Source organism: Solanum tuberosum, unplaced genomic scaffold, assembly GCF_000226075.1.
Source record: "Solanum tuberosum cultivar DM 1-3 516 R44 unplaced genomic scaffold, SolTub_3.0 scf00008, whole genome shotgun sequence".
Lineage (NCBI taxonomy): Eukaryota > Viridiplantae > Streptophyta > Magnoliopsida > Solanales > Solanaceae > Solanum > Solanum tuberosum.
In genome coordinates this window covers 3,315,046-3,327,496 of record NW_006238934.1, presented here as the reverse complement: position 1 = coordinate 3,327,496, position 12,451 = coordinate 3,315,046, and the positions used below count along the sequence as shown (strand labels likewise).

The 12,451-nt window shown below is 32.4% G+C and overlaps 1 protein-coding gene across 2 annotated transcripts in view; it reads right to left on the bottom strand.

The window, feature by feature from the left end:
• The window catches only part of LOC102593182 (ubiquitin carboxyl-terminal hydrolase 12), a 29,758-nt gene extending 23,565 nt beyond the window's left edge, over nt 1-6,193 (bottom strand). The window contains exons 1-10 of one of the 2 annotated variants that reach the window (XM_006339128.2): nt 6,084-6,193; nt 5,243-5,330; nt 4,956-5,103; nt 4,703-4,860; nt 3,270-3,535; nt 2,902-3,120; nt 2,722-2,830; nt 2,534-2,649; nt 1,612-1,710; nt 553-662 (exon numbers count right to left, since the gene is read on the bottom strand). In XM_006339128.2, the coding sequence (XP_006339190.1) occupies nt 553-662; nt 1,612-1,710; nt 2,534-2,649; nt 2,722-2,830; nt 2,902-3,120; nt 3,270-3,535; nt 4,703-4,860; nt 4,956-5,103; nt 5,243-5,330; nt 6,084-6,113 (1,343 nt within the window). In that variant the 5' untranslated portion in view covers nt 6,114-6,193. The remainder of the gene's footprint in view (nt 1-552; nt 663-1,611; nt 1,711-2,533; nt 2,650-2,721; nt 2,831-2,901; nt 3,121-3,269; nt 3,536-4,702; nt 4,861-4,955; nt 5,104-5,242; nt 5,331-6,083) is intronic. The other variant, XM_015310043.1, reaches the window with a different exon arrangement.
• Between the last annotated feature and the right edge of the window lie 6,258 nt (nt 6,194-12,451).

Here is a 12,451-nt window from a genome sequence, read left to right as displayed (position 1 = left end):
GCACCCCCCCCCCCCAAAGCTTTGTCTAGAGGCAAGAGCCCACCACATTATTTGTGGGTTAGGCGCAAGTTGTTGGTTTGAATCCTGCTGCAGACAAAAGTCAGGTACTTAAGTGGAGAAGGTAAGAGGGCCGGCGCATTATGCACCAAATTTCGAACCATACACCACTGATCCTTGGAGATCTCTCGGTTATTTATAAAAATAAATAAAAAAGAAAGAGATATTTCGAGGGAGGTAAGAACAGTGTATAGCTTGGAGCACGGATGTTTGACAAACATGCTCTATTTTTGCTTAATTTTTGAAGGATGTAGACTAATCAGGAAGATGCAATGATTCGTCCTGTGTGTCTCAGAGATGTAATTGAAAAGCTTACATAGCACCAACTTAGCTTTTGATTTAATGTGAATATAATAACTTTGCTTATCAAAGAAAAAGACAGACACTTCATACTAAGCTGAATAGACAAAGAAGTTCAAGGAAAAACAATATCTGGGACTGCATGCCAGTATGTTTGTCTGCACATACACACATAGAAAAGAGAGTTAAATTTACCTATGAAGTGTATAGAGATTCCGTACACTCCTATCTGCATCAGGAGACAAATATTTTCCGTTCTCCCTATCAAGGTCAAGCTCTAGAGGAAATTCATAGCGGTCATTTATCTGCAACAGAGGATCAAAGATTGTCACAAGTTGGAACCAGGACACTACACTTTTTTTTTTAAACTGAACCAGGACACTACACATCTAAACTAAATTTCCAAATATTTCATTGTATAGAATGCTTTAACAAATAAAACTACAGTCAATCATTTTCTGATGTTCAAACTTTAGATAGACAAATAAATTTGACAGCAGCTGATCGTAGCAGGACAGAAGATTTGGGGGTCATGATGGTTGTTGGTCGGAAACAAAGTTAATAGTCAGTAACAAGACAATTTTTTAGGAGACAATACGAAGGTTTATCAAATTGATGCAGAGGAATAGCAATGAAGAATAAATCATGCTTTATGGTTTCTTTTTTTTGTTTTCTTGATGAAGTATGTGATATGGAAAGATTTTCATGTTCCATGGTTTCTTTCCTTTCATGGAAGACAAAATTGTGCCCACATTCGACAAATAAAAAATTAGAAAACCTTCCACTGAAAATATTTCAACTACCAAATAACGCCTTAAAGGAAATACTATCCGGTTTCACGCTTCAAGAAAGTCATGAACATAGTTCTCCCACCTTTTTTTCCCTTTATATCTAGTTCTTTTAACTGGTTCATTTTCAAGTTCCTTTTCTTTCTTTTCTTAAATTGTTTTCAACTTCCTTTTCTTTGCCCCATTATATTGGATAATGTAGTAGAATATCGAATTAATATACTTCTTTTGTTGAACATAAATGTTTGGACCCGCAAACAGGGAACAACACTCACTCAACAAAATCCATGAAACAACCCAAAAGCTATGTGAACCAGCAGTGTTAAAAGGTATCTACTTCTTTTGCCAAAGGTAAATGCTTGAACCAAATATAGGAAATAACGCTGTTTTACAAAGGGAATATGCAACAACCCGTAATACTAGAAATCAAATAATAAAGCAAGTTGAGAAAGAAGCTAGTACTAACCTTAACCATAGTATCTCGCATGAAATCATATTCGAACCTCTTTAACTGAAGCTGAAGAACTGGAGGGAAGTCAATAAACAGTACACCCTTTTTTGCATCCTGATATCAAAACAGCAACTCAATATCATTTTTAATATAATGAACTTTTTTTCCTTTTTTTCCTTTTTGAAATGGTCAGCAATCACAATTCACAACAAGAGAAAGGAAAAAGGCAACAAATAGGAGGCAGTTGCTGGCTTAAGGAAGTGCTTTGTGACTTTTTTTTTTGAAAATGGTAATGTTGTATCCTTTGTGACATTCTCTACTCTTTAGCTTTATGAGTTCAAGTATCTTTAAATTCAACATGCTGGAAGGGCATTTCATGTATCTTTTGGTTTTCTGTATAATGGCTTAGAACCAACCTAGCCCCATCCCCACAGAATACAATTCTAAATATGATGCTTGATGCTTCCACTAATAAAACTCATCAAACAAGATGTCTCCCTTAGTTTTAAGCACACTAACCCTCATCCGTTTGAAATTTTTAATTTACATTAGAGAACTACCAACACCCTCAGCCCCTAAAAAGATGGGAAACAAAAAACCAGAAGCAAGATTAGGCTCCAAATTATATGCCTACTCAGTCAAGACGATTATTTTCTTGTTGCATTTTCACAAGAATATAGATGGATTAATGTTTTAGAGAGCCACTAGTGAATAACAAACTCAAAGTCTGATCTATTTGGATTCACACTAAACTTCTAGATTCCATTGTTTTGTGTGACCATTTACAAATTATCATCAAAAATAGATCCTTCTCAAATTCTACAAGGACCATAAAAAAATAATTGATCTTCCTTTTTGATACTTTACTGGTAAAATTGAGGACATGCAACCACAACTAAGGCCCATCAATTTATTGCTAATTGATAGAGTACTGAACCTGCAAGCCATGTGCTTCAGCATGGTACTTATTATCGCCTTCTAGACGTTCGACTTCAACATATTTGTCAAAAGAAGCATAAACATCGCGGCAGCCTTTAACATCAAGCTGAAGATCTGCAGAAGTTTATACAAAAAATAAGTCCATGAACAGGCATTCAGGATACAAGGGGCAAACCTGATACGTACCATAAAATGACTCTTTTCTCGTTGATTTGAAGTCCACATTAATACATTCTATGTAATTCATATGGTGCCCCTCAAATAACTTCTGAATTGTCCCTTCCACAACCGTACCCTGGACAAAGCAATCATTAGAAGATCCGATAAGATCTTCAGAATTTGCAATTAGTCATTATATAAACATACCTTCATCTTGTCTTCAAGCTTTTCACACAACACTCTGTTTAGTTCTTGCACATCATGCTGCATGAATGAATCATAAGTGTCCCATCCAAAAGATTTTGTCAATTCTTTTGTCGCCACACTGGTATCACTATATTGGAGCTTATAAAATAAACTTTGCAGAGCCAATGGAATGCTCCCTGATGGCATGTCATTCTCTGTGGTTGGCATATGATACACAGCCTGGCGGGACCAAAACAAAAAATGACTCACATTCTAGAATCAATACAAAAGATATACAAGAACAACAACAAACCCAGTGAAATCCCACCAAGTGGGGTCTGGGGACAATACAAAGATATACTTACTAAAAACTTAGAACATGTGCTAACCTTTCTAAAGTAGGGGATATGGTACAAGGTTTGAAGGAGAGAGTTCATGTAACAAGTAGCTCCCTGATTCTTAAGCCCAACATATCCCGTCTCTTTCTTCGAGTCATATGTCCAGTAATCAATGACCTTCCGTACAGCAACATCAGCTTCAATAACAACTTTATCATTTACAAGATATCCCTTATTGGGATCATAAAGATCACTTAGAAGCATGAATGATGTGAAGCCCCAATCACTCTCTCTTTGGTTAAACTGGTGCTGCGTCTCTGCAACAAAAAAAAAATCAAATCGATGCCAGCATGAAACAAACTCATATCGTTAGTGCTGAACCGACATCTCGGGATCCCTGGCCATTCAGTTCACGAATCTCACTATCAAGACAATCTCCTTACAAACTTGTAGATCACTTAATCCTATACAAGTTCACAGGCCAAAGAAATTACTTAGATAATGTCAAAAGCTCAAAAACCTTTTGACTTGCAATTTTCAGTTTAAGAAACCTCATTCTTTCTTTCTCTCTTTTTATGATTTTTTTCGTGGCAGGATAAGTCTCCAGACTATTAACAGCAAGCTTAATATAGTTTAGGAAGCCTTGTTCAGGAATTTAGAGCAGCCTGGAGTAACAAAGTTGCAAATTTGTCTAAAGCAATAGGATGAAGTATATTTCCACATATTAAATGCAATACATAGGTAAATAATCGCCATATGTTTGTCCCGGGCTGGACAGGGTCACAGGGAAATTAGACAAGTAAAGAAACAAGACAAAGCAAGGGGATAACACAAGAAATTAGACAAGGGGAAAACAGAAATTAGAAGAAAGCATGGATCATGAATCCAAGGGAAAAGAGATTGAACTCATAAATGGATCCACCATAACAAGGGAAATCCAAATGGGTTCACTAAAGAGAAAGAAGGGATATTCCTTAATCACTCACCAACAAGTAGAACACTCATTCATCAAAATCTAGACTAGACTAATAAAACTAAACCCTAGAGTTAGTTATTTATAGTAGTAACTTAGATTATTACATAAATGGCACCTTTTGTATCACTCCAAGTACTTGATATCTTCTTGTGTTGGTGCTATGTTGTGAGTGCTAGGCCGTATCAATTCAAAAAAAAATAAAAGGCGTTGGCTTTTATGACAATAAGAAAGGGAAGTCAATTGAAAAGAAAATTTAAAATAGACATACAATTTACAAACTTAAAGAAACACAGAGAATTAGTCAATGTCGGGAAAGGTAAAGACACTGCTTCTTCTTTTTTCCTAAAGAGAGTTCAAATAAGTGTACTTCAACTGAGGGAGAAACAGAGAATATTCCTAGACAGATGAAATGGCAACCAAGGAAAAAATAAAAACTGACTTCCAAATAATCATACAGACAAAATTGGGATTCAATCTTAAGCTGCACGGATACATGACAAGAAAATACCTTTTTTCACTGAATATTTGGGGTTTATTTGATTTACAACTGTTAAGCTGAACTGAGCATATCTGTTCCACCCATATGGCAATGTAGCTGACTCTGCCACATCTAAATACATTGACAAACACTCCACGTTGTTTCCTTTTGGAAATATAAGCACTCTCCTACAAACCAATGCCAGCCATAGGACAATTATAACCCAATTTCTAAAAAAATTATCAAAATTTAACCACCAATGTAAGTGACAAATGCCACTCACCATTTATAACTACCAACAACAAAAGGCTCAGAATATAGCTTCTTCACAGATAACCGAGAAAATTCGTCAATTGTCCAGGTAAACCGGGAAGCCTGAGGCTCATCCACAGCTTGGTTCTCCCCAGTAGTAGCATTCTCAGGAGCTGCCACTGTTAAAGTAAATTCACCATATGATCACATCAAAATGTTATAACAAGAACGAAGCCAAACATAAGACTAATCATTGCCAAACTAAACCTTCTTAAACAGAGAAGAGACCAAAACAGTAACAACTAAAAGAGGAACAACCTTCCATTGGCTGAGGCCCTTCGACTAACGGCTGAGGACCTTCAACTAATTCAGAATGTGGCACAAGCATCTCCTCGTCTTCCTGCTGCTGAATTGTCCCAAGAAAAAAAAAAGGGATTTCAGAGATTAGTGTGAGCTCATCTGTCCCAACCTTCCCAGACAAATTTACCCAACACATACGCTTGTATCCTCCATCAGGTTGCCCGTAGATCATTCAAAATGCAGAAAAATTTGCCACAACACCGATATTATCAAATAGAATCAAATAAAAAATAGATGCCCAATCTGGGCTCATCTACCCCAAATAAAGCAAGCAGCTTTACCAGGGACCTATACTTGTAAGCTATGACGATTCGCCATAGCTTACAAGTGTAGGTCCCTGGCAAAGCTGCTTGCTTTATTTGGGGTAGATGAGCTCAGATTGGACATCTGTTTTTTATTTGTTAACATTGATGTTGCGGCAAGTGTTTATGCACTTTGAATGATCTACGGGCAACCTGATGGAGGATACAAGATCAAATGTGCCTGAACAATAATACATGCATCATAAAATCAAGTCGAAAGCATGATCTAGTGACTAGTAAAACCCTAACTCCCTCTCACGAATCCAAAATCCTACCTTTTTCACATCCCTGATATCGCAACTCAATTTTAAAAACAATGAACACAATTCAATCCCTAAACCCTAACTCTCCGCAAATAAAAAACCCTACCCGATCACAAATGCAAACCATATATGTATAACTACACCAGAATTTCACAAAAACTAAACCTACAAAATACAAACAGATACCGATTGTGAAAATGAAAAATTCAGAGAAGAAATGTAGAGAGGACTCACATCCAGCGGTTGAGGATTCAGCATGGTCATGTTTGAGGATAAAGAGTCACCGTCCGATCAACTAATCACCGGCGATGTGGGCGAGGTGAGTAGGGGGTGGGGTATGTGGGGGTGGGGTGGGAGAGAGAAGGATGAGTTTCTGAAATTGAGTGTTGTTTGGTTGGGTTTTCGATGGGGAGAAGGATACGTTTGGAAATAAGGGAAAAGAAAAGGGTAAATTAGGCGAAGGGGAAATACTGTCTCCGTATCCAACAATAGTTGTCCAAGGTAGTAAAAATACTTGTCCAAAACATATTGTCGTGATTTCCTTTTTTAGAATCAAACAATAAGAACTTTGACTAAAATTTTACGATATGTCTTTTCATCATATTGATATGCAAGTTTTGAATATCAATTATTTTTGTTTTGAAATACTGAATTAATGTAATTTAATTTAACTTTGAAAATTAGTTAAAATTAACATTTGAAAATGTAACATAACAATTAAAAACAGATGGAAAGAGTATTTTTAAAAAATGTATCAAGTCAATCGTGAACAATTATTGTCGGAGTAGTTATTATGCTGTTTATAGAAACTTTGCTAATGTCACTTGTCTGTGAAAAAAAAGGAGTTAAAGAATACAGCATATGAAAAGCTGACACGTCATAGGTCTACTTGACGGCGGTTTAGGGATTACCGACAATTCACAATTTTTGTGGTTTTCGTGAAAATTAAGGTGGCGTTTTGAATAAATATAAATAAATAAATAAATTAAAGAAGTGTGATTAATTTTTTTTTATGTTTTTAGACAAGTGTTTAGTTTCCAAAAGTTCTTTTAAAAGAAGTTGTCTTAAGGCTTTATTTGTTTTTATTAAAAAAAAAAAAAATGTTAGATTTTAAATATACATTGAATAATTGAGATATCATATCTCGATCTAAATATTGAATATATTTTTTGATTAATCAACTCTTTCAATCTTATTTTATACTTCTTATGTTGTTATTTATTTGTTCATTTTTTACTTGACACACAAATTGAAATAGTTAGTTTACCATTCTATTCCTATTAATTGATAGAATTCAAAATTAATTTACTCATTAAAAAGGTTTTACCTTTTTCAAAAACATTTAACTCTCTAAATAAATTGAGGATATAATAAGTAAAAAATATTATCTTTTCTTGATTTGTTAAAAATGATAAGTAAAAGGGACAAATAAAATGTCAAAATTGGACAAGTAAAAAGGACAGAAAGAGTAATAGATTAAAACCATTTCAACATAATACGTCTATTCTGAAATTACATATATTTTTTAGCTTCGATCCTTTGTTGTCCAATCATTAGATCACTATTTTTCTTGACCTTTCGACACTAGTTAGTTGTTAACTCCAATATGATTTTATGATTTTGTGGAGACTTGTGTTTTTGATAAATAGTCATCTAGACTTGGTTTACCTCAACGTAAGTCGGAGAGAATCAACTAACTCTGAATTTGAGTGTTTGATTGACATGCGCACATCAATTCAGTGGAGAACGATGGAAGAAGAATTATGAGTTAAAAAATTAGAGTTCTTTCGTAATTGAGGGATATTTCAACTAAATAAGCTGACTAATTATTTTACATTTGAATTTCTCGTACATTCTACATTTCTAAAATAAATTCTATCAAATATTTTACATTTTGTATGGGTATCTTTATTTCATGTTTTAGACAATAATTTTTGAATGTGCATGATTTGTTTGTTTGTAAATATAATAAATATATAATTTAAATATAAAATATTCATTTGATAAAACAAAATTATTATTAAAGAAAATAAAATATTTATGTTAATGGTCTCTAATGGTAATGGAGTTGGTTTGTAGTAATAATAATGATAATCGGCGCTGCTAATGACTAGTAATGATGGTGCGGGTGATAGACTGATAGTTATAGTAAAGGTGATTAATGTTGTAGTGGCCTAGGGGTGGGCATGGTATGATACGGTATTTAAAATTTTGGTGTTATAATTTTGGTATTCGTTTTTTAAAGCTATGTATATCATTACCGTATCAATTTAATTTAGTATGGTTCGGTATTTTGAAGTTTGATTTTGATATTTTGCGATATGGTAAATCGGTAACCATAGTTTGTTCAACTTCAATTAATATATACTCGTATAATAGAGTATTATGAATTCGACAATTTAAAAAGGGTTTCAATTGTATCATATTAACACATTACACATGTAGAAATCTGTCTATTTATTCAAAAGAAAGTACAAACAACTTTTTTTGTCAATCAGTTACATTAAATATATTTTAATCAAAATAAAGTAGTCAAGACTTTTAACTTCTAAATATTTAGTTTATACTAATACTATATGTTGCATATTTGTTAGTATTTTAATAATATATATGAGAAAATTTCAGAAATAACAAAGATAATAGACATAATAAGGCTTCATAACTATAGTTTCAGTAATTGCGTTTCATAGCTATAATTTCGTTTACTATGAAGGTTGTGGTTTGTATATTTCGCTTGTCCGTTTGTATATTTCGTTTGCAAATACACAAACAAGGTAAGTATATACAAATTTTGTATTTATACATTTATGACTTTTTCAAAACTCTGTTTGTATTGCTTGCCAATATACAAACATAGTAATTTATTATGATTTTTTCATAAATCGTATACAAATAACTAGGGTAAACATATACAAATTCTAGATTTATAGAATCAGGAACCAAATTATACAATTTATGAATTTATATAATCAGACGAATTATACAAATTATTGATTTATACAATTAGGAAACCGAATAGCAAATATTTTTGAAACTGTAGTCACAGATTAAAAACAATCGAAACTATAGCTATATTACATAATATACTCTAGATGTTTGTTATGTGTGTCTGCATATGCACGCGTGTTTTTTATGTGACTAAATACATCGATATGATATTCAATATTTTGGTATATTGTTTCTAAACCCAAATATCATACTGAATACCAGAAAAGTTTTATATATATATATATATATATATATATATCATAAATAAAGTTGCATTAATCGAGGATACACGATAGAAGAAATTGTTCTATTTCCAAACTTTACCTTCAAAAAGCGTAGATTTTTTCTCTCAAATCATGCGTTTTACCAAAATTACAATATCAATTTTTTTGTTATGATATGATAATTCGATATTAATAATGTAGATCAATGTTAATAGTTGGTGATGTCAATGATTTATTAGAAATGAACTTATTATTTTTATTGTTTGGTTGTGTTTTTTTTTATGGAAAACATGAACATATTTGTATTTTTGTAGACTGTAGTATAGTCATAAAAGTTCCCTTTTTAAAAGGAAGAAATAATATTTTGATCATTGTGTTTTGTTTGAGAAAAGTAGAAAACGATCAGAATGGTCCTTAGACCTTAATATGCAATAAAATGTGTTCATTTAATTCTTTATCCTAAATCTAATAAATTTGTCGAAGAAACATTATAAGTTTGACTATAAACCCACGTACCAAACAAAATATTTAATATTCTTAAATAGCTTCAAAGAAATATTTTAATCACATTTAACTCCATTTTCGTTACTTTTTCATAAAAAAATCTTTATTTCTCTTTCATTTCTTAAACAACCAATTAATGTTCCATTTTTCCCGAACCCATCACTAGGGATGGCAACGGATGGTCCGGGGCAGGTTGAGCTTAACCCGTAAATTTTTTAATTTACTTCATTTTGCTCCGTATGACAATCTTTTTCATCTTCAACCTGTCCCACCCTACCCTGCATAGATCCGCCTCACATGAACCCGCCCCGCATAATTTTTATAATATTTTATTTTCTAGTTAAGTTTGATACTAAAAATAAAATTCATACAAATAAATTCATTTTTCATTAAGTTGTCTTAATTTAATAGGATAGTGACTTGAAAATTTATTTTTAGAGGTCAATTGGGAAACATGTAAGAAATTTATTGAACCACTTTCATTTACTATATTGAATATTTTAGTAGCTTTCTAGAGATTATCTTAATAAATAATGTTCTATCACTCTTATAACATATAAAAAGTTAAATTAAATTTGGACTCACATAATAAAATCACATATACCTGCAACTCGCGCTGTCCCGCCTCGCATTAGTTTTTAAAAAACCACTTCAACCCGTCCCGCATGACCTAAAACCCACCCGCCCTATCCATAACCTTAAATTCACCCCGCTCCGCCCCATTACCATCCCTATCCATCACTAAATGCGGCCCGACCAAATCCATTGTTCTCATTCATGGCTTCACCGGGGAAGTATTGTGGACGTGGTAATTTCAAATCGTCACATCAATTAAAAATATTTCATTCACTTGACTACAATTTATATTCTCTTCGTTGTTTTGAGAACTTTTCAGGGTATAATATATATTAGAAGAATTTTTGCATATAGTCACTCAAAATAACTTATTTAGGCTCCATCTAGTTTGCTAATTACGATTCGTAGCTACATGTTAGAGGGAGGAGAGAGGCGAGTGAGGGCAGAGAGTGGAGACAAGTGAATTATATTTGTATATCGGTTAGATAATTGTATATATGTAACTAGTATGTATATGTATCAATGATTGTATTGTATAATTTGTGTTTGTACAAAGAGTGAGAGAGAAAGACAGAAGAGAACTGAGCATGAAATATTTATATTTGTATAATTATAAGTGTATAGGGTGAAGAGATATGTATTTGTATTTGTATATCCAGTCTCTCTCGCTTTTACAAACACAAATTATATATTTGTATTTGTTTAATTTGTGTTTGTATAAAGTGAGAGAGACTGGCAGAAGAGAATCAAGAGAGAGATCATGCAGGGAGATGAGAGAGGCGAGGGAGAGATGATTGAAAAAGAGGAGAGAGGCGAGCGAGATTCCAGAGAGAGGGGGAGAGAGGCAAGAAAGATAAGAAGATAGGAAAGAGGCGAGAGAGAAGAATGTAATTATAGCTAGAAGTAAGTTCTGAATTGTAATTAATACAAAGTGTAGCTATGTTAGCTAATTAACTAGTATATGTTTGCTTAACCGTGTATTTTCCTCTATATATTAAGCCTAGTATTTGTAATAATTATATCAAATACAAACAAATAAAAATTTGTGACAAGCTACGTTTAGTTTTGCTAGCCAATAATATCTCTATTTTGGCTCTAATATTGTAGATTTATTTAATTGTTCTAAGATTTTCGGGATGTTTTGATATTCTTATCTCTTTTAGCCCAAGTTAGTATATGTAATATGTTTGGCTATTGTGAATGTAGCTCAATTTATATTTCACGGTCCATATAGTAAATGATGAATCTGATACTTGAAGGCTTTAGTAAAAAGATGGATCAAAATATATTCTTCATATGTCGATTCTATACATAAAGTATTTTTTAGTGAATATGTCGATTTGAAGTTGTTACGTCGCGATTTCTAAAGTACGACTATGAATTTGCACTGATCGGGTTTGGTGGTGGATTGGAAATTACACATTGGTTATTGAAGAATGGAAAGAGAAATAGTGATTTTTGTTAGAGAGTGGAAAAAATGAAGTTACATTTGATGAAACTCAACGATGGTGTATTTTATTTGTCCTGTGGGTTCCACCATTAAACTTAACACTTTTTTTTTGAGTAAATCTGATAGGTTTAGGACAAAGGATTAGAATGAACATTTTTTATTATATATCAAAAGTCATTTCAATAAAAATAGTATATTAACTATCAAAATAAAGCAACACTAATGACTCATATATTAAAGATCATTTTCTCTGTTTTGTTTTGTCATAAGTTAAAAGTTATACCAACTAAATAATTCAATCAACTTTAAATAAAACGACAAAAAAAATATAAGTTGAATATCGTATTTACTAAAAATAAAATAAAAAGCCCTTTTTAGTGATGAAATGTCTCTGTCTTTAATTTAAATGAAGAGGTTAACATCTTAGCTTAATGTATAACCAACAATTTGTATTTTAACTATATTTAAGGCTTGATTTTCTTTTGTTCATTCATTTATGTTATTACATCTTGGGGAAAAAAATAATTCCATGGCAATCATAAGAGAATCCAAAATTTGCCTTTTCTGTATAATAACGCATTATTTTATCTCAAATTAGTTCTCTTTCATAATTTTTTTGAACAATATGTACTAAATTTGTAATATTTTCTTAATGAAATAAAATAGAGCATCCATCTTTCGACAATTGTATTGCATGCGTGATTTTACTTTTAAATATTTCTATGTTGGGATAATTACGACTTTAAATACTTTGAAGTTTGAATAACTATTTTATAAAGGGAAAAGGGCCTGATATACCCCTCAACTTTGTCATTTGGAGCTGATATGCCCCTCGTTATGAAAGTGGCTCATATATACCC